The 24542-nt window shown below is 42.6% G+C and overlaps 2 protein-coding genes across 2 annotated transcripts in view; one reads left to right on the top strand and one right to left on the bottom strand.

Moving 5' to 3' along the window:
- Positions 1 to 4559: 4559 nt before the first annotated feature.
- Positions 4560 to 16800, bottom strand: DTX3L (deltex E3 ubiquitin ligase 3L). Its single transcript, XM_012932296.2, has 5 exons — positions 16605 to 16800; positions 14774 to 14985; positions 10220 to 11815; positions 8960 to 9177; positions 4560 to 7490 (listed from the first exon to the last, which is right to left on the bottom strand). Exons 1-5 carry the CDS (start codon positions 16789 to 16791, stop codon positions 7421 to 7423), a joined length of 2283 nt encoding a protein of 760 aa, XP_012787750.2. The 5' UTR covers positions 16792 to 16800; the 3' UTR covers positions 4560 to 7420.
- A 150-nt stretch (positions 16801 to 16950) lies between these two features.
- Positions 16951 to 24542, top strand: part of PARP9 (poly(ADP-ribose) polymerase family member 9) — a 49921-nt gene continuing 42329 nt past the window's right edge. Inside the window, exons 1-3 of the mRNA XM_055124501.1 lie at positions 16951 to 17080; positions 21130 to 21221; positions 22126 to 22159. Of these exons, the coding sequence (XP_054980476.1) occupies positions 21207 to 21221; positions 22126 to 22159 (49 nt within the window). The 5' untranslated portion in view covers positions 16951 to 17080; positions 21130 to 21206. The remainder of the gene's footprint in view (positions 17081 to 21129; positions 21222 to 22125; positions 22160 to 24542) is intronic.

Consider the following 24542-nt stretch of genomic DNA (forward strand, 5'->3'; position numbering starts at 1 on the left):
ATTTTTTCCTCCCCACCCTGTCTTCCTGCATGGAAAACGGCGGGTTGGCGGCACCCACGTGGCAGGCACCATCTTCTAAGACTCCAAACCCAGAGGTATTTGGTTTTTACTCTTGGGGCTCCCAGGGACTCATGGGAAGGGGGCGTAACCGGCACGCCCTCGGCCCAGACTGTGAATTAAGCAAAAGCCCCACGCTGGCCGACGCGGCTTGGCGTACACCATACTATGAGGCGCGGGAAGGGGGATGAGGGGGGAAAAAAAAGGGAAAAGGAAAAAAGAAAAAAAAAAGAGAGTTATGTACTTGTAGCAGTGGGGCTACATATCTTTTCATTTCCAGCAATGGAAAACTAATTATCAAATGCTTCCTTGGTAGTAGGTCTGTCTCTCCTGGGTGGAAACTCCAGCAACTATAGTGATTTTTGTGTTGAATTATGGAATGTAATCAAGGTAAAAAGAAAATGAAGTGAAATTCATTAGTTATACAATAGGGGGTAGGGGGTGGGGGCGGGGGGTATACTAGAGTTTTTGGTGGTGGAATATGGGCACTGGTGAAGGGATGGGTGTTTGAATATTGTATAACTGAGACATAAACCTGAGAGCTATGTAACTTTCCACATGGTGATTTAATAAAAAGTTTTAAAAAATAAATAAATAAATAAAAATTTGAAAAAAAAAAGTTTCAATGTACCTGGCATTGTGTTAAGGTTGTGAAAATTAATTAAACATGTCCTTACTCTAGGATGAGGGTGGAAATAAGGGGACAGAAATAGGGGAAGGGCAATGAATACTAAAAAACCACTTACTTGGTATATCGTAAGCAGTGGGCATTATATAATAACATCACAAAGAACTTGTCAGACTAGAGTGATGAGCTCAGAAATGTTTTCCAAAAGGTATTTGAAGTGGAAAGAAGAGACTGCAGGGACAGAGAGCATCTTTAGGGGCATTTTATTATTTTGGTAAAACAAATTGGACAGTGAGATTTAAAGTGAAAGAAAAGAAACAAAGTCAGTGAAAAAGAGCTCTGCAAAATGTGGGAAAGAGTGTAGCTAAAGGGACTGGAGAGATAGCATGTTGGTTAAGGCGCTGGCTTTGCATATGGTCGACAAAAGTTCGAGGTTCCACCCCAGCACCACATATGGTGCACCCCAAGCACTTTGAGGTCGGAGCAGTGAGAGTACCAGGTGTGGCCCAGAATTCTAATGAGGACAATATCACTAAGTATCATTTTAATGTGCTATAAATATAATTTATTTTTAAGTGTAACTATTATTTTCCCATGAAATAAAACTGAGTTTTCACCTCCAAGAAATAAGGCATTTAAATAAGATGATTTTTTTTTCTAAGTTTGTTGAATTAAGAAAAAAATTACTGCCATAGTGAGGAAAGGAAGAACTTTCTTTTTTACAGTCAAGGATTCAGGGCTGCCCAGAAGCAGCAGGCAAGATAGAGAGAGAGAGAGAGAGAGAGAGAGAGAGAGAGAGAGAGAGAGTTCTGATCTTCTGTAACCCACCACCCCTATTGCAGGTTCCAAATTAGGTACAGTGGAAACATATAAGCTATTCTCATGGGTGGGGTAGGGGAAGAAATACATTAATAATCTAAAGTAACAAAGTCTTTGCTTCTAGGGGACATTCTAACATTCTAACATTACCTAGCAATGGAAAAAGAAATATGAGGCTCAGGGTAGAATGATTTCCAGAGTACATGCAGAACAGGAAGTTGCAGAGGCAAAAAGATTCTAAGATTGGGCACAAATACACAGTGGCCCTCTTTACAGACAGTTACTGTCTCTCTGCCACCACAATGAAGGGTCTGGAATGGAGCTGGGCAGCAACCTGGGCACTTGGCAGCTTACCTACGCTTCCTTTGGGCCTGCTTCCGTGAGTTTTCTTTCACAAGTTTATACATATGCTTGAAAATAAAGCTGCTGAGTCTTTCCAAGGCTCCGTGAAGCTGTATCTGGAGTTGTAAGCCATGGCACTGCAGAGCAGGGCTTGTTAGCTTGCCTCACTTTCCTGTTTGGTTGTTTGTTTTGACCTCCACTACTAATCTGGGCTTGCACCTCCTGAACAATTTGTTCACCTCTTGATCTCCGCATAAATTTTTGTGTCTTTAGAGGACTCATCACACAACCAAAAGGTAATACTTCCATATGGAAATCAAAACAAAAATAAAAATAACTTAACCACTGGATAGGTGTAAGGGAGTTTAATAAAGGTTTGACTTTTCTTCTAGTGACTGCGTTAATTGTGATGTTCTGAATTATAAACTGAAGCATATATCTGATTTTCATTCCTGCTTCTGCACAGAGCTCTTAAAACACCTGAAATTTTTTTAATGGTGAAAGGATGAAATTTTTTTTCTTTTTTTTTTGTTGGTCACGTTGAGGACGTGACTTTGGAAAGCACTGAAAAAGGGGTATTGGCTGCCTGAGGAACCAATCATGTGATTAGAAGTTGAAACTTTCAGCTCTACCGACTGACCTGGCAGGAGATGTGGGGGCGAGATCCCCACTCTCTAATACCTGATGCTTTGGCCTACTGTACCTGTATTATATAGCTTCCTTAAGACTCCTCTTCCCACCCTCCTCCTCCCCCGAACAAAAGGCCATTTGGAGAGATCCTGGGTGGATGAATATGTGGTTATGGAAAGTGGTGTGCCCGGAGGATGTTGAGGCTCAGAACTCTTGCCCCATAGTGGCCCTACACATCTCTGACACCTGTGGCTTCTTCATTATGTCCTTTAATAATACATTGGTAAGCTAAGTGAGTGTTAAGTTCTATAAACCACTCTACTAAATAAATTAAACCCAAGCATGGAAACTTTGCTTTATAGAGATTGAAGTAGAAACAGATAGTGACTTGCACTTTAACGTCTGAAGTGGAGGGCAGTTTTATGAGACTGATCATTAACTGTAGAATCTAAAACTCTGCCAAAATAGGACAATCCTCACACTGTTTCCTATGTGAACACTTTTTTGTAAGCATGTTCAGCAGTTCTTCATAACAGACAACAGACAATATTAAATATATTCTTTTGGTTGTCTTTTGGGACAAGAATTGGGGCTTGGGATCGAAATATCCCAAACTTGATGGTGGGAGGATGTAATGGTGGTTGGATTGGTGTTTGAATATTAAATGTAATCTAATATTATGAACTAACTTTGGGACAGGGATTGGGGCTTGGATGGAAACTCCCAAATTAGGTGGTGGGAAGATGTAATGGTGGTGGGATTGGTGTTTGAATATTAAATGTAATCAAATATTGTGAACTAATAAAATAAAAAAATTTAAGTTTAACGTTAAAATTAAGTTAAATTATGCCACACCCCACTGGTGTTGGAGAATTACTTAGATATATGGGAGAAAAATCCACATGTTGCTATTGGGTGCAGAAACTTAACATCTTTAGAGCAACATCAAATACTATCTCATTTATTTTTAATTCACTTGGCCACACCTCAGTGAAGTGTGTTTAGGTACCATAACTAAAGGAGTGTTCCCCCTGACAAGCACAACTAAAACTGTGCAAGCACCATGGCCAGGAAGTGTGACCCTTGGTGATGAGAACGAAAGCTAATATGTAAACCCTGGTGAGCACAACAGCCAGAGTATACATGGATACCAGAACTAAAAGTTGCAAGCACTGAGGCCAAGTGTGTAAGCCCTACAATCTGATGTGCAACTGCCTGGTGGCACCAAGACTAAAGTGTGCAAACACCACTGCCAAGTTTATTATCCTGTTATTACAATAACAATGAAAGGCAAGAGAAGGGAGGGGGGAGGGGAGTGGAAGGTAAGAAGAGAGAAAGGGAGGAGAGGGAGGAGAAAAGAAAAGAATAAAAGGGAGGGGGATAAAAGGCAAGGGAAGTGAGGGAAAGGGGAGGGAAGGAAAAGGAAGGGAGGAGAAAGGGGAGAAAAGAGAAGGGAAGGGAGTGGAAGGAGAGAGAAGAGAAGGAGGGGGCATGAAGGAAGGGGAAGGGAAAGGGAGAGGGGAGGTAGGGGAGGGAAAGGAAGGGGAGAGAAGGGGAGGTGAAGGAAAAGGGAAAGAAAGGGAAAGGGAGGGAAGAGGGGAGGGCAGTGGAGGGAAGGGAAGACTAAAAATGTAAAGTAGATGAGGTCAGAGAGCTAGAAGAGAATACCGATGTATTCACAATCCACAAATCACAGGACCCTATGTGTTTAGGAAGTGATGTTGCTTCCCAGAGCAGGTAGCAGGAAGAAGATGCTTGGTCCAGCAATAGCAGCTCCAAAGTTATGGACATATGTTTTGCTTGAGACTGCAATTTCCAAACTGCCTTTATGTTGGTGTTTCTGTTTTGGTTTATTTTGATTTGGTTTGGGGGTCACATCGTGTTTGGGGGATACCCTAGCACAGTGCTCCAGGGTTGCACACCAAGGTGCTTGGAGGACCACGTGGTGCAAGGGATCAAACACAGGCCTCCTGCATGTAAACCATGTGCTTAGTGAATTGAGCTATGCCTCTGGACCTTGTTGTTTCTGAAAAAGTGCGTTTTAGGTGGGATAACTGATGATTTATTTTTATTTGAGGCCAATATTGCTATGTTAAAGAGAAGAAATATTAAGTATAATTTTCATAACTGTATATAGCAACAATAAAGTCAATGGTAGCATAGTTCTACTGTGATAGTCCTTAGCAAATAGTTATACACAAAATAGTAGGTAGGGTGTTTGTCTTTCACGCGGCCAACCCATCTTCACTTCCTCCGCCCCTCTCGGAGAACCCAGCAAGCTACCAAGAGTATCACGCCCGCACAGCAGAGCCTGGCAATCTACCTGTGGCATATTGGATATGCCAAAAACAGTAACAATAAGTCTCTCAATGAGAGATGTTACTGGTGCCCGTTCGAACAAATCGATGAGCAATGGGATGACAGTGACAGTGACAGTGACAGTGTTACATACTGTCTTGTACCATATACCTAGAATTTAAACCTAAGAAAAAAAGGACAGAGGAGTGGGGGAAAGAAAACAATTTATTCCTAATATGGTTTGAACTTCATTTAAAGCATAAAAAGATATAATGCCCTCTCCAGACCAAAAGTAATTGTCCAAAAACTCAGTGACCACCAAAACTCTCTGTGAAATTTGCCTATGAACACGCATATGACCAGCGATGCTGTTTAGCTAGAACTGAACTTTTGTGAAGCAAGGTTACGTAAAAGATCAGCAGGTATAAAACAGTTAAAGACAACTATAAATATTGTAATGAATTACCAAAAATGGAATATAGAAACTGATAAAAAATAAAGAATATATATATATACATATATATATATATATATATATATATATATGCTTCTTTCACTCTTTGGGCAAAGGATAAGACTGCATTTTTAAGTTTGCCAAATAGGGCTTCCTTGGAAGAAATTTATTTTGAGAAGCCCAGACAAATGGGAACTCCTTAGCCTGCTCTCTAAAAATGTGAGGGTCAGTAAAGTATCTGGGGTGCAGAAGGCTTGGGACCAGATTATCCATTAAAGACTAACACTTCTGCACAATAACTATGTGACTTTTGACAAGAGTCATAGTCTATGCATCAGTTTTGTCATAACATGGAGATCGTAATCATATCAATTACAGATATAAAGCTGTTGGGGGACAAGTTAAGTATATAAGTAGCTATTAGTAACAACTAATAAGCATTAGCTATTATCATCTGACAAAAAGTGTAAATGGGTGTTACATTTGTCTTTCAGGATAAAAAAGATATCACATCATTTTAGGAGAAATAGAAGCATAACCAGATGATTTCCTACTATCACTTTATTCTGATCTGAAGACCCATTTGAAAGTAAACTATGACATGTTGTGCATTCCTTAGAGAAGGCTCAACTCCTGACTTTTCTTTCTCCAGAGACAACTAGGGAAAAAGACTTCTTTTTTTCTTTTTGGGCCACACCTTGCGATGCTCAAGAGTTATTCCTGGTGCTGCACTCAGGAATTACTCCTGCCAGTGGTCATAGGATCATATGGGATGCCAGGGATAAAACCCAGATGAGCTGGGTGCAAGTCAAGAGCCCTACCGGGTATGCTATTCCTCTGATGAAGTAAGCTGTCCTTCAGGTGAAAGATTTTAAGGGCAAAAACATGCCTTTGTGGGCTTTACAAAAGGATGAAAAAATTACTAAAAGGGTAAACTAAGAAAATGACAGTCTGAAAACAAAAGTAAGGTTACTTATCTATTAAATTTAGAAGTGACATATTCAGAACTCAAATATCTAAAGGAAGAAAAATGTGCAGGTAAGCACACCCCATATTGCAGCTTACAGGAATCAGGGGGAAAGAAGGGAGAGGCTAGAAGTCTGGTCAGAGCTCAGAATTCAGTGTTCAGCAGCGCAGTGATCTGGAGGAAGAAATTCAGCCTTTTAAACTTAGTCTTATACGAGTCTCCACACTAACTGGGGAGTTTCTCTTCTTCTTTCCAATAAATTTTAATATTTTCTAAAAAAAAACCCAGATATTTAGTTTTCGAGAATGGAGAGATATTGCAGAGGCTAATGCGCCTGCCTTGCATGTGACCAAGCAGCTCAATCCCTGACACTCCATACGTCAGCTCCCCCTCTTCTGGCTTTGAGCCCATCAGGAATGATCCCTGAGCACAGAGCCAGGAGTAATTCTTAAGTATGGCCAGGTGTGGTCCCAAAACAAGAGCAAGAGAAATTCAGTGTTTTATATATGTGCTGAAAATTCCAGAAATGGCTTCTCCACTTCTGCCTCTGCCAAAGATTTCAGAGAATATAAACCTCTGCTGGGTTATCAGCCACCTAAATTAGGAAGCAAATTATTTTGAAAAAGATATTGTCCAAATTCTGCTCCTGGACACTTTTCTAGCTATGGGGGAACATGGGAAATGTGGTTCCCTGATTTCCTACCATCAAAAACTTCCCCAAGACTATTATTCATACTAGGACTTTACATTTATGACATAGATTAAAGGGTAAATTTTTAAAAGCAAGAAAAAAATGAAAGGACCAACCAGATATGCCAATAAAAGAAAGAATAACTGACAGGTTGAATACAGAACATAGAAAATCATTTCAAGGGCTAGAGAGATGGTACAGCAGGCAAAATGCTGCTTTGCACATGGCTGACTCAGGTTCAATCCCAGGCACCTCAATGGTACCCCAAGACTTGCTGGTAGTGATTCCTGACACAAAGCCAGAAGTAAGGCATGACTACCACTGTATGTGGCACAAAACAAAACAAAAAGAAAAGAAAATCATTTCAGATCCATGGCATTCCACCCCCTGCCTGAAATGTTCTTGCTTTAACACAAACTACTTCTTAAAATAAAATTTTTCAAGAGGACTTTCTACATAAGACTTAGACTGGTAATTGGTCTACTTCTTCAGCTCTGTCTTCTGAAAGCTTTCAAGACATTCTTACAGCACTTCTTATTCAATTCCTTTATATTTCAGCTCCTTTTTCACACGCTTTAGATAATCAGGATCAGGATAGCCATAGCTGAAGAAAGAAAAAAAATACCTTAGCTTCATCACAAATGATCTTATAGAATATGTACAGTGGAATTACACCATTCAGTGTTGCAAATAGCCAGAAGCCATTCTAAAGGCAGATTATATATAATCACTTGTGGGAGGGAGTTATTTTGCTAGTGTGTAGAGTTTGGCTGTTTACCCAAGATCTGCCTTCTAATAAGATGCTTATTTTCATTTTGTGGTAAGCAGAGACTCTCACAAAGTTAGGTTATACTACATGTTTATGGAAAAATACCCATATGCTACAGGAAGACTTTCAAGCATGGAAAATTAGCAACAACCTCAGAATGGATTCCCTTTTGAATAGTAAAGGTCCCAGGCAGTCTGAGTTTCATAAAGACAATTGTGTTGTCTTGTCTATACTGCAACATTCACCACCAGTAACTAAGATATTTTTTCTAGAATACTATCAGTGCAGTGAATTTCATCTCTATGGACACACAGAAGAAGTGGGTAGAGAAATGTGGCATATCTAGAATGGGAAAAGTAAATAGGACCTACCCTTCAAATAGACATACTATCCCAAATTAATATGCCTCAGATAGCATTCAACTAGGATTTGAAGACCAAATTATTAATTAAAAGCTTAGTAATGTTTTAAGGTAAGAATCACAGAGGTTATGGGAACCAAGACTCTGCCTTTAAAATTTTCATGAAAGAAGTCATGAAATTTGCTTATACAGGGATAGACATGGAGAGTATCATGCTGAGGAAAATGAGTCAGAAGGAGAAGGACAGACATATAATGGCTGCACTCATTTGTGGGATATTTAAAAAAAAAAACAGTGTAAGAGTAATATCCAAGGAAAGATAAAAACAGGGCCAGGAAAACTGGTCCACAGTTGGGAGCTTGCCACAAGTTTGTGCAGGACAGAGGGTGTTAGGATAGAGATGGGACGACTATGACAATGACAGTTGGAAATGATCACTTTGGACAAGAATTAAGTGCTCAAAGTTGGTAAAGAGATATGCTTGATACCCTTTCAAAGGGATATACATGATAACCTATGGAAACCATAATGCCCAAAAGGGGAGAAAGAATGAGAGCGAGAGCTAGAGAGTGAGAGAGCAAGAGTGCGAGAGTGTGAGTGAGTGAGAGAGAGAGAGAGAGAGAGAGGTGCCTGGTATAGAGGCAGGTGGAAGGTGGGGGTGGAAATAAATCTGGGGGCATTGCTGGAGGTAAATATACTGTGGTGAAGGGATAGGTATGGAACACTGTATGAAAGAAACCAATCATGAACAACTTTGTTTAAAAAAAAAAGTTAAAGCAAAATTTAAAAACTAAAAAAAATAAAGATTTTCGTTCCTGATTAACAGCTCTCAAATTACTATACTCAATAACATTGCTATAGTTTCCTTATAGCCTCATCCTCAAAAAGGCATAGTTTATGAAATCTTAATTTTGTTTAGCAAAACGTTTTAAAAGGTTCTCACCGTTCTGGTCCCCCATTAATGGATGTCTTATGGTGGATATCATTCCATGTGATAACATCTGAGATTCCTGATGTGCGAGAGGTCCCCACCGTGAAAATCAGTTTTTGCTCAAAGGCCCTTTGAAGCAGTTTCAAAACCTCTTTTCCTTCCTCATTATCAGGTAAGTATGCTCTTCGTTGTACTCCATAGTATCTCTTCCCTGGGTTCGGGTGTTCTTCCTGTTATAAAGACAAGACAATATCATATGGAAACACTGCTTGGGCTAAATTTTACTATCTGTATATATATTTCACACGTAGATATGACAAATGGAAAAGCAAAAAAAAATGAAGGTTTCTCCGCAGCTGTACAAGCGTGAATCCAGACCCAGCAAAACCTCTTTCGGTGTGAGCAACTCCTCGCAGAATGTCTCCAGCCTGAGAACTAAGCCTCGGCCCCGTGCCCGCCCAGGAGGGGAAAGGTATTTCTCTCTCTCGCCTCTTTCTCTCCGGGGATGAAGGGCGCGGTGGCCGCCATATTAAGACGATCACAGATTGGGTTTTCAAGCCTGCAATTATCTAATATCTGGAAGAAATCTCCCTGGACTTCTTGTTAAAGTACAGAAATTCAAAAGACCTTATTTGTCTTTACAGTAGGTATGAATCTAGTGGGGTACTCCTAACAACAATAGTGATGTTTGTGTTGAAATATTGAATGTAACCAAAGTAAACAGAATGTAAAATGAAACTTATCAGTTACAAGGTAGGGGGTGGGGGGGCGGGATGGGAGGTGTACTGTGTGGGTCTTTTTTTTTTTTTTTGGTGGTGGTATATGGGCACTGGTGAAGGGATGGTTGTTTCAGCATTGTATAACTGAGACCTAAGCCCGAAAGCATTGTAATCTTCCACACGGTGATTTAATAAAATAAAATAAAATAAAAAATAAATAAATAAATAAATAAATTTAAAAAATGAAGGTTTGCTCATATTCCCAATTTCTATTTCTCCGCTTTTCCTAAATTCATGCTTCGGAACATGGTTCGACTTCCTGAATCCTTTCACTCTAACACTCAGTCTCCCACCCCACTATTCTTTTTTTGCCTTAAAAGACACCAAATATAGCTCATTATAAGCAAACACTGATATTGTTCTCTCTACTTAGTGCATAAGACCCTTGAAAGGCTGCCCTGAAAACCTAGTGTCTGATTGACAACAGAGCAGTTCCTTTTGCTCTGCAAATCCTAATGGAGTGGAAAGCAACCCATGAGCCTGAGGCACTTACTGTCTGTATGCCTTCTTTCATGTCATAACTGATCACAATGGTGCCACAGCGATCATAACCTGGAAGTGGGGCCTTCATGAAATGCACGTTCATGGTTCCCTCTGGCTGGTTCCCTTTCTGGACACCGTAGGAAGTCTGGCACAGAGGACAGATGGGCTTATATGACATGGCCCTGTTGATACAGTCGGTGCAGAACTCATGCTTGCATTTTGGGAGCACTCTTTTGTCAATAATTGTTTCCATACAGATGCTACATGAATTCTTTTTGTCATCTGCTCCCATGTCCCCAACACTGGCAGAATGCTGAAATGTTGTTGGAGCTGTGTCTGTATAAATATCAGTATCCACAGCTGTTTCATGATCCCCACTCCGTTTCTTTTCAGTTAATGAAGAGATTCCCTGTCTTTGTAAGACATACTGCTTTGCATTTGCCAGGAGATTTGGCAACCCAATCAAAGTCACGGTTTCATCATTTGGCACAAAGTGTACATGTGGATGATTTCTCCTAAAATCATCAGCAAACTGCTTGCCTTGCAAGTATTTTTTCTTCTTGCCGGAAGATTTCAGTGAAAGAACTTCTCTTGTCAACTGACTTGCAATATCTTGATAAGCATCAATGAAATTTACATATGAATGGATAGACAGATCTAATTCTTTGTCCTTAGGTTCAAATATAATGACAGTTCTCTGGCTTTGTTCTAGAACACAACTTTGAGTGTTGTATTTTTTTTCTATCTCTGATATCTCCTGGCGTAATTCATCTATCAAAAGCTTGTACTGAGAGCTGTCAACCTCAATTCCATTCACCATGTACCCAGGAGGTAGTATCTTCAGAGATACCTTAGTAAGACTATCAGGGGTTAGGGGGGCAAGAAAATGTCTGGCAGCTGTGATGTCATCTTGGGTCCCAATGAGAATTAATTCTGCTCCATTCTCCTTTATAAGAAGCTTTTCGAAAAGGAGAGCCAATTTCTCTTTGATTTTATGTGACTTCTTATTATCTGGCAAAGTGATACGCTCCTCTCTCAGACTCGCTGTGATCTTCTGAAATTCACCAACAAAAGATTCAAGAGCTGGGTCAATGTCATCTGATTGGCTTGCGATGAAGTCTAAGGAGACCGAAATGGGAAAATTCTCCTGGGTTTTAATTTTTATACCAAATCTTTTCTCTATGAAATCTATTTTATTGGGAGAGACATATTTGAAATATTCAAAGAAAAGCAAGGGAACTTCAAAATGTAAGCTCTTTGTTCCGCTTCCAGATTCTGGCTTTAAGGGAGTAACACTGCTGCTGCTCTCTGGTGGATGGTGGAGTTGCCTCTCCTCCGGTGAAGTAACACTGCTGCTGCCCTTTGGTAGGCTGAGTAGCTGTCTCTCCTCCAGTAAGGTGGAAGAGCCACGTCTCGGCTCATGGTCCAGGACCTGTCTGCTCAAGTAGTGATATATATTTTCGATATCTCTGAAGTCACCACACACCTTCTCAATCCCTTTGCTGCCCTCCATTCTTTTGACATTGGGGAAGAGAAGGGGGATGAGACTCCTCTGCTCCTTAGAAAACAGGTCACAGTTCAGGATGGCTGTGACATCTTGAAAGATCTGGAATTTGAAAAGCAACAAGTGAAATCTCACAGACATCCAGGCCCCTTATCCCCTCTCAGGAGAATGTCTGGAAACAGACATAACCCACTGGGGTTTCTACAGAATCACTCCTTTCTGTGTTAGTAGAGGGTAAAGTAGGTGCTAGTCCAGGCGTGCTCAGCCTTGAAGCTAGACTCAAGCCCAGCTCCAAGATCCTGTAGTCAATAGGGAAAGTGGGCATGAGCATTTTGAGAAAACTCTAAGGATAAGAACTCTAGATTCAAGAGCTTCCTGCATCTGCTTGCTCTTGGGCAGGAGGCAGAGGGAAGGCACTTCTGCTTTCTGGGCAAGTTGCAGGGTCTGTGAACCAGGAAGGAAGACATGGATCTGATTTCCTATTCTTGTTTTTCTCTTCTTCAACTCTCTTTTATTAAAAAAAAAAAACTGTTATGGTAGCCATATCTGGTAGTGTTTGGGTATCCAGGGCCTATTTCTGAAAGTTCTTGGTTGGCCATGAAATGTTGGAGATGCAATCCAGAAACTCACTCTATCATATAAGCTATCTCCCTCCTTTTTAAACTTCTTTTCATTTTTGGCCCGTACTCTGTGATGCTCAAGGGTTATTCCTGCCTCTATGCTCAGGAATAGTCTACTCCTAAATTATGCTTGGGGGACTATATGGGATGCTGGGGGTCAAACCTGGGTCAGCTGCATGCAAAGCAAATGCCCTACTAGCTGTTCTATCGCTCTGACCCCTCTCCTTTCTTTATTTAAAGAAAAACAAGTAAACACCTAACTGCATGCAATGTTACTAGACCCTCTAAACCTGGCCTTGAGAAGCACAAATATAAGATAAAATATACCAGATTATGCTTAAAAAGGGCAGAGGAAATTTGAATGTGATACAAAGGCAAGTTTTAAATGTTTCGTTCTCCCTTATCTTATGCTATTTTGCACGTTACTCCCTCTCTGCCTTCAAACTGTTTCCTAGGGCCAGGAAGATGCTTTGCTTGAGGGAGGACTGCATTCCATCCCTGACATCACATGGTTCTCCCAAGCCCTATCAGGAGTGATCCCTGAGCACTGAGCCAAGAGTAGCCCCAAAGCATTACTACACCATCGTAGAGTTGACACTATTATCATTTAGCATCTGGTCCTCTACAAGTCCCATGTCTGGGCTTTGATCTTCCCGTGTAGCTCACTGGACTTTCAGATGTCCACAAATCAATCAAATAGGCCTTTGGAAATGTAAGACTAGCCTCATTCCTTGAATGTCCTGATGTTCAGGTTCTAATACCTGTCTGAGGTGGGCAAATGGGAAGGAGCACACACCTCTGCACTTGTGCTCCCTCTGCTTCAAACATTCTGTACCCTGAAATACACTTATCCACTCCCCTTGCTTCATTAATGCCTCAAATTTAAGAGGTCTTCCGTCGATGTTGGATATCAACCTTAAGTGCTTTAGTCTTTATCAGCATATTGCCCCTTTCCTCCTCCCAGAGAAGTTTACCATGCCCTTGCTTAATTTAGCCTTAATTTAGTCAAAGTCTAAATTAAGACTAAATCCTCAACCTCTGCTTTGTGTTGGATATTAACCCTAAGTGCTTTAGGCTTTATCAGTGCATTATCTCCTTTCCTCCTCCTAGAGGAATTTATATTACCCCTTCTAGCATCCCTAACTTAGTTAAAGTTTATTTAAATTTTTTCCCTTGCATTGTCACAGTCCCCCATGTTAATCTTGATTGCTTGTAAAACAAAACTTTCTGGTAATTCTGAACTTGTATTGATAATGATTTGTATTTGAAGTGCTGTATATTTGTACTTGCTTTTCTGTTCCCCCTATAGCCTTTTTATATGTTACCATAGAGCAATGCTCTTTGGTTAAACACAGAAAGACCATTACTGCTATGCTCCTAATATTTGGGAGTTGATTGACTCTGAAATATATCTGCTCCTGGGCATAATTACTTGATCATAACTACTTGACTCGGGCTTCAGTTTCTGTAGTTCCTGACAGCCCAAAGGGGAGGTCCCGCCGTAGGACTGGGATGGACCTGGGGCGAGTGGCAAAAATTACCCGGCATCGAAATGGGACATTCTAAAACGCATGAATGTGTGGTTTTCATGCAAACTGTTACAACTTTAGAGACAGGATCCCCCTGGGGAAGGACTAGCTGAACTGGTCTGAGGACTTAGTCTGGGTTTTATGGTAAAAGCCTTGTTTGCTCTGAGCCCAGAGAACTAAGTGTTGGGATCTTTGTCTCTTATTGTGTTTATCCAAACATTAGCATATTTCAAATACTGGGCCTGTCACTTTCTTTTACTTTGCCCTATTCCTCTTCCTAATCCATTGGCAAACATCTTATTATATACCTATTTCTTGACTCTTACATTCTCGTTTCCCTCACTAAATTGTAAGGTCCATCCTGACACAGTCTGCTGAATATCTGGCTGAAACCACAGCTCCTGTGACAGTACCTGGCACATCGTAGGCAGTTGATATTAATTTGTCAAGTGACTTTAAGAGACTGGCTCCTACTCATTATTCCAGTCTCAGGCAAATGTCACCTTCTTAGGGTTATTTCTGATTTTTCCTCCTTACTAGTTCTGGCCTTGCTACTCTTCAAGGCAAAACCCCATTATGTTCTTAGCACAATTCTGTCCAGAATTATTTTACTGATTGTATTTACTTGCTATTATTTCTTTATGCAATGCCCCACCTCCAGCAGGGACCTGATCTGTATGCTTACTTCTGTGTGCCTGCCCAGTGCTCCATAAGTCCTCTTATGGTATAGAGGGAGTAGATCAATAGTGAAAGGTATGATCATTGAAGAGGAAGGAGCACTATTTTTTTTTAAAAAAAAAACCCTACTCCTAGGGTTTGGGGTAAGGGGGAATTGCTCAGCGTATAGCACCTGCCTTTCTTGTTCAATGATTGCACCACAAATCAACAAATGTATTCTGGTCAACACTCACCTTTTGGACACAGGAAACCGCATTGTCTGGGGGATATTCTGAATCTGGATGCTTCTCATCTGAACTTTGCTCATATCCTAATTTTGTCAATGAAGACTTTCTGGGTCTGACATTCTCCTGTGTTAGATTTTCAGTGGGTTCCAGGTTAATTCTCAGAGTTTTTTTATCAATAGTAAGATGATGATTTTCTTTTTTCAGTACACTCTCTTTATCTTCAGTGGAGACATTAAACAGACATATCACATGGAAATGAGAAATTTGAAATATTTCACATATTTGAAATATATCATGTTATTTATTTATTTTAGTTTGGGGTCATACCCATCAGTAGTCAGGGTTTACTCCTGGTTTTCTGTGATAACTCCTGGCAGTGATGGGGGGTAAAAGGGAACCACAAGTAATGCTATGGATCAAATCAGGGTCAGCTGTGTGCAAGGCAAGCACTTTACATCTGAACTGTCTTTTCTGCTCCTATATGTTATTTAAAATAATTTTACTCATGCATACATACTCTTCCCCAGCATGTTCCCAGTAAGGGCTGTTTTCCATATCTTGGAACGGTGGAATGGTGGGAGGGGACATGAAACAGCTAGCTATTCAAAAGTCTAATTTGGTGGTGGTAATGGTGGGAAGAGGATGTTGAAGACATACCCAGGATGCTCAAAGGCGATTACTGGCTCTGTGCTCAGAAGTGACCCCTGGTGGCCACTAAAAGTGGTCCCAGAGATGGAGTGAGAGGCACGACAGGAGGGCAAGCACCTTAATTCCTGTACTATTTCTCCTGGCCCTACTCAAAACTCTAAAGAGGACATCTTAAGCTTTACTTTTGAAAAAAGTTTAATGAAAACGGAACAGTCTGTTCATTTAAAATATTTTGCCTGGCATTAACCAAAATGCCACAATAAATATGTAGATAGAAAAGCTGAGGTGTATACACTCAGTGAAATACTATTTTGCCATTTAAAAGATGTCATCACATCTTAGGGACAGAATTAATGGATCCTGAGGTGATTATGCTAAGTGAAAAACTCCGGAAATGAAAGGCAAATCAAATGGTTTCATTCATATATAGAACTGCAAAAACACTGGCAAAAGGCAACAAAATCTCATTCCCAGACCCAGCAGTTACCAGAGGGGAAGAGAAGTAGAATGAGTAACTGCGTGTTTCGGGGAGGGGGGTGGGGGGGGCGGATGGCCCTCAACTCTGGTGGTGGCAGTGGTGAGTTTTATATATACATAGAGGTGTGAAACTAAACCTCTATGTAAACAGAAAACACTGAACCAATAATGAACCTAATGAAAAGAATATACCAGAGTAAGAATCTTCCACAGTATTAATAACCTCGGTTAAAAAATCTTTTAAAAAAGAGGGGGGCGGTTGAGCTGCAGCCGTAATAGGGGTCATCCGGGATTCGATCCTTGGCTCCACAAGTGGTCCAGGAGCCCCTGGGCACCACTGTGGGTGTCGCCCCTCCCCCCAAAATGTTTCGTAATTGCCTTCAGTTCCCAGTCAGTGCTGTAGAAAATATTCCGTACAGCTAAGTGGGGGCGGGGGAGTAGGAATGAAAAGCGCTGGGTTTTGTAGAAGCGCGGTGACCAGCCCCAGGGGAAAGCCTGGGGGGAAGGTGGCCAACCCCGCACCGCCCGCCTGCGATTCGCTTCCCGGCCGCTGTCCCCGAAGGCACGTGCACAAACCAGCGGGGTGATCACTCCGGGCAGGAAAGCGGGCGACCTACAGGCCAGCCCGGCAGGTGCCCGGGGCCCGGGAGGTGTTAAGGGAGCTGAGTCACCGCACCCCGGGGCCCCGCCGCGCCCCGCGCCCCGCGCTCACCCGCCGGCTCGGTGAACCACACGAGATAGACGCCGGGGTCCCCGCCGTCGTCGGGCCGCACCGAGCACTCGCCGCCCCCCGACTCGCGGCGGCTCTGGAAGTAGCGCTCCAGCTTGCGGTGCAGGCGCGGGCCCGGGGGGCTCACCCGCACGCGCAGCGGGGACGGCGAGCGGGCGCGCGAGGCCATGGCGCGGAGTACTGGGCGGCCGGAGTCGGGCGCCGAATCGGGCGCGGGGAGCGAGTCCGCGGGGGTGCCCCGCCCCGTCCAGCCCGCCGCCACCTTTCGGTTTCGCTTCCCCGAAGGCCGGCCCGGTTCCCGGCAGAGCCTCGCGCGCCCGCTGCCCAGCCGCGCCCCACCCCGGCCCGCCGCGCGCCCCGCTGCTCCCCGCCGCCAGTTCCCGGCCGCTCTCCGCCGCGCGCCCCGCAGCTCCCCGCCGCGCACCGCGCGCCCGACGCTCCCCGACGCGCCCAGCCGGGTGAGTAGCTCTGCGAAGGCACGTCCGGGGCGGAGCGGGTAGCCCCTAGGTGGCCCCAGTGGGGCTGTAGGCGAGTGTGAGGTTGCAGCCAAAGAGAAGTTCCCCTCGAGTTTCCGATTCTTGCCTTGCGCCCGTGATTTGCATCACTCCCTGAATCCATGAATTCCTCAGTCGTTATTTTCCTAAGGAACTAGGTGTGTTCACCGGCGAGATAGCTTAGCGCCGGTCAGCTCCCCGGGAACTGTGCGAGCCCCAGCCTTGAATTGCCCAGCGAGATGGAACCAGGCGACAGAGAGGAGAGCTGAAGGACCAGCTGTTGACTGGGAAAGGCCCCCGAGTTGTGAGTAAGAAACTGGTCTCATAAGTGCTTTTGAGTGAGCGTTTGGGCCAAAATCTTAATATTAAGTGTGGGGAGAGTGGTCTGGTAGAGAGGAGGAGGGGCCAGCACAGAGGCCGAGAGCTGGTGAAGGCCAGGTAACAAAGTGGTTGAAGTTCATCCTAAGCACACTGGAGCCCTGAAGCCAGAAATGAGGTGGGTGACATGGGCAGAGGAAGGGCCTAGGTCTGCGTTGTCCAACAGAAGTGTCATGGGAGGTACACAGGTAAGTTAATGTGTGTGATTTGGGGGTTACTCCCACTGACCCCGATTGCTGCTGGAGACCACGCAGTGCTGGTCCAAGGGGTTTTGCACTCGCACAGTGTGTGCTTTGCACCCCTCACCACCCTGTGACTTAACGTTTGTTACTAGCCTTGTTCCTTAAAGTATAAATGAGTAGAATTAATTTTAATGATGTAGTTAACACAGGTATCCTAAAAGGAACAATTTCAGCTTGAATCAGTGTTAAAACTCTAAGAAATACTTTCCACTCTTTTCGTCTGACCTGTGTCTACACAGTCTAGTGTTGCTCTTGCCCATCACAGTGTTGTTGGGACCAGCCACTTTTCAAGTGTCCAAGACATCTGTGTGGTTCATGGCCCACACTGGCAACACAGGCTAGATGGTGAAATAATTTGCCGATTAGTGGGGAGATACAAGGTTGCAAGCAGGGGAAACAGCAGAGGGACTTCTTAGATGTGCATGTTAGGGAGCTGGTGCTGATTGTGTCTTGAACCCACATTTACCCGAGTTGCAAGACCAAATTAAGAGATGAACGGGAAGTTTCTATTCATCGATTCACTGCACAGTGAGTCAGGGCCTTGAACCTGCAACGAGTGACTCAAAGACTGTGATCACATTATGCCCCAAATTTATATTCCAGGGTGTCAATTAAAAGCATGCAAGATTAAAAAGAAATCTGTAGTGAAAACAAAGTCAAACTGCACTCATTTGTAGTATATAAAAGAACATAATATGAGACTGACACCCCAGGACAGTAGACACAAGAGCCAGGAATATTGCTCCATTGTTGGAAGACTGCCTCATTAGCTGGGGGAGAAGGCAACTAGAATAGAGAAGGGATCACTAAGTCAATGGTAGTTGGAGGAATTGTTTGGAGTGGGAGATGTGTGCTGAAAGTAGATAAAGGACCAAACGTGATAACCTCTCAATATCTATATTGCAAACCATAATGCCCCAAAGTATAGAGAGTGTATAGGGGAAATTATCTGCCATAGAGGCCAGAAGGATGGAGATACTAGGCACATTGGTCATGGAAAATGTGTACTGGTGGAGGATGGGTGTTCGATCATTATGTAACTGAAACTCAAACATGAAAGCTTTGTAGCTATCTCAAGGTGATTCAGTAGCACTGCACTACACTGCCGTAGCACTGCCATCCCCTTGTTCATCGATTTGCTCGGGCGAGCACAGTAATGTCTCCATTGTGAGACTTGTTACTGTTTTTGGCATGGGCTGGAGCGATAGCACAGCAGTAGGGCATTTGCCTTGCATGAGGCCGACCCAGGTTTGATTCCTCCGTCCCTCTCGGAGATCCCGGCAAGCTACCAAGAGTATCTTGCCCACACAGCAGAGCCTGGCAAGCTACCCAAGGTGTATTTGATATGCCAAAAACAGTAACAACAAGTCTCAAACTGGAGATGTTACTGGTACCCACTCAAGCAAATCAATGAGTAATGGGATAACAGTGACAGTGACAGTGTTTTTGGCATATCGAATACGCCACGAGTAACTTGCCAGGCTTTGCCATTAGGGCAGGATACTCTGGGTAGCTTGTCAGGCTCTCTGAGAAGGATGGAGTAAGCGAACCCGGGTTGGCCTCATGCAAGGCAGATGCCCTACCCTCTGTGCTATAGCTCCAGACCCTAGTGATTCAGGACAGTCTCTCCAGCCCTTAATTGTCCTGGTGGTCAGTCTGTGTTTTGCCTGCAACAGGTATACAGGAGTCAATCCTGAGGCTGAGTCTGGAGAAGATGTACAACTAACTTAAAAGTTCATGAGAAGCCCAGGGTTAGGGCTGGAGAGATAATACAATGAGTCAGGCACTTGCCTTGTTCACAGCCTACCCATGTTCCATCCCTGGCACCCCATATGGTCCCCCAAGCCCTAGAACACAAAGCCATGAATAACCCCTGAGCTTTGCAGGGTGTGCCCCTGCCTGCCCCACCCACCCCCAAGAAAAGAAGCCCAGAGCCAAAGCAGATACTTAGGACTTCTTTCTTTTGTAAAAAGAGCAGTGCCCTTTCAAAGCAAAAATGCCTCTTGGGGCCTTGTGGTGGAGTACCTGCCTTGCAAGAATGGTACCACTAATTTTTCCCTGGCACTGCTCCAGGTACCTGTATGTGATCTTGGAGACACTGCTCTTTGTAATCCTCAGCACCACAAGTGTGCACTCTCTAGGACACTGTGGCTGATTGCATATAAGCACCACAACTAAAGTGTGCAACCACTAGTGAACACCACAACCAAAAGCATGGGAGCACCTTACCACGTGTGTGTCCACCATTAATGGCAATAACAAGGGGAAGAAAAGGGGGATATTAAACATGAAATATAGAAAGGCTTTACATATGCGTTCTGTCCTTGCATTTTAGGATTGAAATGAATTTGCTGCTTTTATTGATGTGAATGTGTTTTAATGCCATAAATAATCATACAAAATGTTTATGTTTCAAAGACCCCAAGAATCATTTCAGAAACCTAAAGACAACTATGTGAGCAAATATTATGTATGTGTCTTTTATTGGTGTCATTATTATGAAGGCACTGTGATCTACAAAGTTGTTTAAGTAGGGTTTCAGATATACAGTGCTTTAGCATGGACACCAGTTCCACCACCAGTGTGAACTTCCCTTCAGCAAAGTTCCTGTGTTCCCTCTTATCAACGGCAACCCTACAACTTTGTCTTTATTTTTTTTTTTTTTTGATTTTTGGCTTTTTGAGTCACACCCAGCTGTGCACAGGGGTTACTCCTGGCTCTGCACTCAGGAATTACTCCTGCAATGCTGGGGGACCATATGGGATGCTGGGAATCAAACCCGGGTCAGCCACATGCAAGGCAAATGCCCTAACCCACTGTGCTATCGCTCCAGCCCCACAACTTTGTCTTTAAAGTCACACTTCCACCATTATTCTCCAAAAATTTCAATATCATTTTCTTTTAAAATTTGTTTTTTCAGAATTTTGAATGTTTATACAAATATTTTCCTTCCTAATTAGATCAAGATGCTTATCACAAACTTTAAAAGAGACCCAGTAATGCTTCCCCTTCCCCTCACTCTATTGTACTCACAAGGCTGGGTTTTCCTAGTTGTCCTTTGAATGATTATAGTCTTCCACTTAGAATCAAGCTCTTCTGAAAATGTACAAGCTTGCTAGAGTCCTTCATATGGCTCCAGTCTCATCTCCATAAAGCTTTTTCTGCTATTGCTTCTATAGCTCTTACCTTTCTCTGAACATCTGGTATGGTTTTCACTGGAACCTGTTTGAAAAGACTGCAAGATAAATAGTAACAACATCGAAAGTAGTTTCATCAATTAAATTGAAAACTACTCAGGATCAGAAATCATGTTTAGTCTTACAATGGAGGATTCTTAATAAATTCCTTAAGACAGTATCCATTGCTTACTGCAGCCTTTCTATTCATTCCTAGAAGTGAACTTCCATATTTGAGAACTGTGCTTGGAAATAGAAACAAAGTATAAACATTTAACCTCAAAGACCTCCAGGATGGACTCTTTCAAGGTAAACAGCATAAATCTATCTAAATCACGGATCTTCCTCAGCACATGTTCTTGCTGTAATAGCAAGAAATCTGGTGTTTTCAGTTGTATTGGCAATTCTTGTGTCATGTGAGAACCAAGAATGAATAAGCTAATTCTCTCAAAATAGTCAACAAGGGCTAGAGAGATATAGGGTAGGTTGCTTGCCTTACACGCTGCAAACCTGTGGTTCAATTCCCAGCACTAAATGTGGCCCCTGGGAATCACCAGGAGTAATCCCTGAGCAAAAAGAACCAGGGATAAGCCTTGATCACTGCCAGGTGTGACTGATAACAAAACTTAATTAATTAAATGAGCCAACATGAGAATGAGTGATTTTTGGAAATATCAGTTCAGTATCATTATAACTGTACCTACACATTCAGCAAAATTATACTTTTGCAGGAGAAGGGGGAGAATAATGGTGAATAAATATAGGGAACAAAGAAAAGTCACCTCATTTGTTTAACCTGAAAATTCTACATTGAGGCTTGTGACATTAAGTAAGCAAATGGAAGTGGGTCCTCACAGTATGTAGCTGATGAGTCTCATATCTCTTAGTCTTGTCTTAAAAAAAAAAATCTCTCAACAATTTGGAAATTGAAGATCTGAAAATTGAGTCATTTTGGTTTTTGACCTCTGGAACTTTCACGCATTATTCTCCAACCCTGTATCTCATCCTAAATTAGAAGTTAATTGCCTTATAGGAAGTGAGGTAGAATCATGATTGTTAAAATATTTAGTTTTCAAATATTTCAGGCACACATATGTATTCCCTTTCTTCTTCAAAATCAGTGCTGTTAGCAGAGATTATTAGGCTGTACTTCATATGGTTGTTTGTGATTATTTGATTTCATTTTTAAACAACTCTCTTTTTTCCCCCACAGGGCCCTGAAAAAGCAGCTTACAGTGAGAAATCAGGTAATCACTCTCACTCTCAATAATTTTCCTTAGATATTCCCTTTTTATAGAAGCGTGCAAATAAAGAGCAGTTTAGGGGAAATCAAACAGGGGTTAAGGTATTTGCTTTGCATACAGCCAACCTAGGTTTGATCTTCACAACCACATTTGGTGTCCGAGCACAGCCAGGAGTCACTCCTAAGCATAGACCTAGGAATAACCCCTAAGTACTTTGAGGGTAGACCAACCCCACCCCACCCCCCCATCCAAAAATACAAAAAGAGATAGGATGTGTCCTTCATAAATATTTAGATGCCAGATAAGGAGAAATGGTTCACTGTGTTTGTTCCCTTGGGATGCATATTAATCCTTTCTTTGTTCCCAAGATGTCAGACTCATCTGACCCCAGCTATAGAGTTGAAATAGGCTGGAAGACATGACCACGGACTGTCCTCCTGCTCAACAATGGCTATAAGATGAAGCCTACCTAATTCTAGGGGTGGCTCCCCTAAGGTTTAAATAGTGAAGTCCAGATGGGTCTGTCCACACAAATTGTTTCTTTTAAGTAGTGTAAGCCACTAGAGCTATTTCTAGGTGGCTCAGAATAGAAATGGAAGTTGAAGCACAGAGCCTGGATTAGCCCCTAAGCACTGCTGATTGTGGCCCAAAATTCCAAATGAGGGGGAACTAAAATATGTATACACACATATATATGATATATATATTCTATATTTTATATATATAACTACCCCATTTTACCTGATACACATTTTCACATCTTTGAAATAAAGCTACTCTCGATCAGATGCCAGGGTTTAAAGGCACGAGTTTTCCTTTTTTAATAAGGATTCTTTAGATCACATGATATACAATGTCACAGACTCTTTCTCCAGGAAGCAGAAGTTGAGATGGAATTGGAAGGCCCAAAACGTTCATGGTGAAAAAAAAAAGTGTAGAGAGTAGGGTCAGAAATCAGTGCCTTTTTACCTAAAGGGATTCCCAAGTATGCCCTGAGGCTGTACTCTCCAGGCACCCTGGTCCACTTAAGAGGCCCTCCATGGAGCAGACATACCTGGCTCTGCCCAAAGACCAGAAACCAGCCAGCAGCCTACAATGTAGCTATAAAATACTCTCCCTCCCCCAATAGAGTTCCCTCAGATATCTTTCAAACCATGGGGGAGCGGGAGGGGGTGAGGAAGCAATATTACTGAGAAAAGTGGAAAAGGCTCACCCGAAGACTACAAAAATTTAACCAAGATAAAACAGTGCAGATCCTACCATGTGTACTGGGCAAAGGATTGTAATTCTCTCTAAAAAGGACTTCAAAGTGGAAATGCTTAGGATGTTTAATGAGCTCAAAGAAACAATGGAATGGATAGTCAATAAAAGAAAAGGGTATGAAAACAGAAATAAGAAAAGTACAAACAGAAATGACAGAACTGAAAAACTTGATAGGCAAAATGAAAAACTCACTGGAAAAGTGACAGCTGCTGAAGACAGAATCAGTGAATTCCAAGATAAAGTGTAGAAAATCTCCAGACAACAGCAGAAAATGGGGTTGGGGTGGGAGGAGCCTCAAAATAGGTAAGCAGATGACAAGAGAACCTTGGGATGAAGTTAAGAGAAATAGTATAAGAATAATCGAAGTCACGGAGGACCATGAAAGAACCCTCATGTAGAAGCAACAGAGAAGTACGTCATTGCTGAGAAGTTTCCAGAGCTGAAGATTGCATGCACCCAGATCCAGGATACCTAAAGGGTACCAGCTAATAAGAGATCCAAATAAAAATACTCTAAAACACATCACTGTCACTGTCACTGTCATCCTGTTGCTCATTGATTTGTTTGAGCGGGCACAAGTAACGTCTCTCATTGAGAGACTTATTGGTACTGTTTTTGGCATATCCAATATGCACGGGTAGCTTGCCAGGCTCTGCCGTGTGGGCTCCATACTCTCGGTAGCTTGCCGGGCTCTGTGAGAGGGGCGGAGGAATCGAACACGGGTTGGCCTCGTGAAAGACAAATGCCCAACCACTGTGCTATCTATCCAGCCCTCTAAAACACATGCTAAACAAAATGACGAAAACCTTAGCTAGAGATGGAATACTAAAAGTAGCAAGATCAAAGAAATAAACTATATACAAAGGGCTATCATTAAGATTTACAGCAGATTTTCCAAATAAAACAGACCCTCTGGGCCCAAAGACAGTCATGGGTTGTAGAAAGAAAAAAAGAACTCAGTGAAATGAATGCCCCATCAACAGTACTTTATCCAGCTAGACTTTCTGTGTAAACACCAAATGACTAGGAATCCTGTGGGTCTCTCTCCCCGCCTGTATTCAGTGGTCTCGAGCCACTTCCCCACCCTGGATGGCCAATGCCATGGGCGGATGAAAGTGGAAAC

This window comes from Sorex araneus, chromosome 2 (genome assembly GCF_027595985.1).
Source record: "Sorex araneus isolate mSorAra2 chromosome 2, mSorAra2.pri, whole genome shotgun sequence".
NCBI classification, from domain to species: Eukaryota; Metazoa; Chordata; class Mammalia; order Eulipotyphla; family Soricidae; genus Sorex; species Sorex araneus.

Excerpts from the sequence above, each read along its gene's own strand:
- DTX3L (XM_012932296.2), bottom strand. The coding sequence starts at position 16,791 with ATGGCCTCGCGCGCCCGCTCGCCGTCCCCGCTGCGCGTGCGGGTGAGC. Across the intron at positions 11,816-14,773 it reads CGGTTTCCTGTGTCCAAAAG|ATCTTTCAAGATGTCACAGC; the intron begins GTGAGTGTTGAC and ends TTCAAATTCCAG. Across the intron at positions 9,178-10,219 it reads TGAAAGAAGGCATACAGACA|GAAGAACACCCGAACCCAGG; the intron begins GTAAGTGCCTCA and ends TCTTTATAACAG.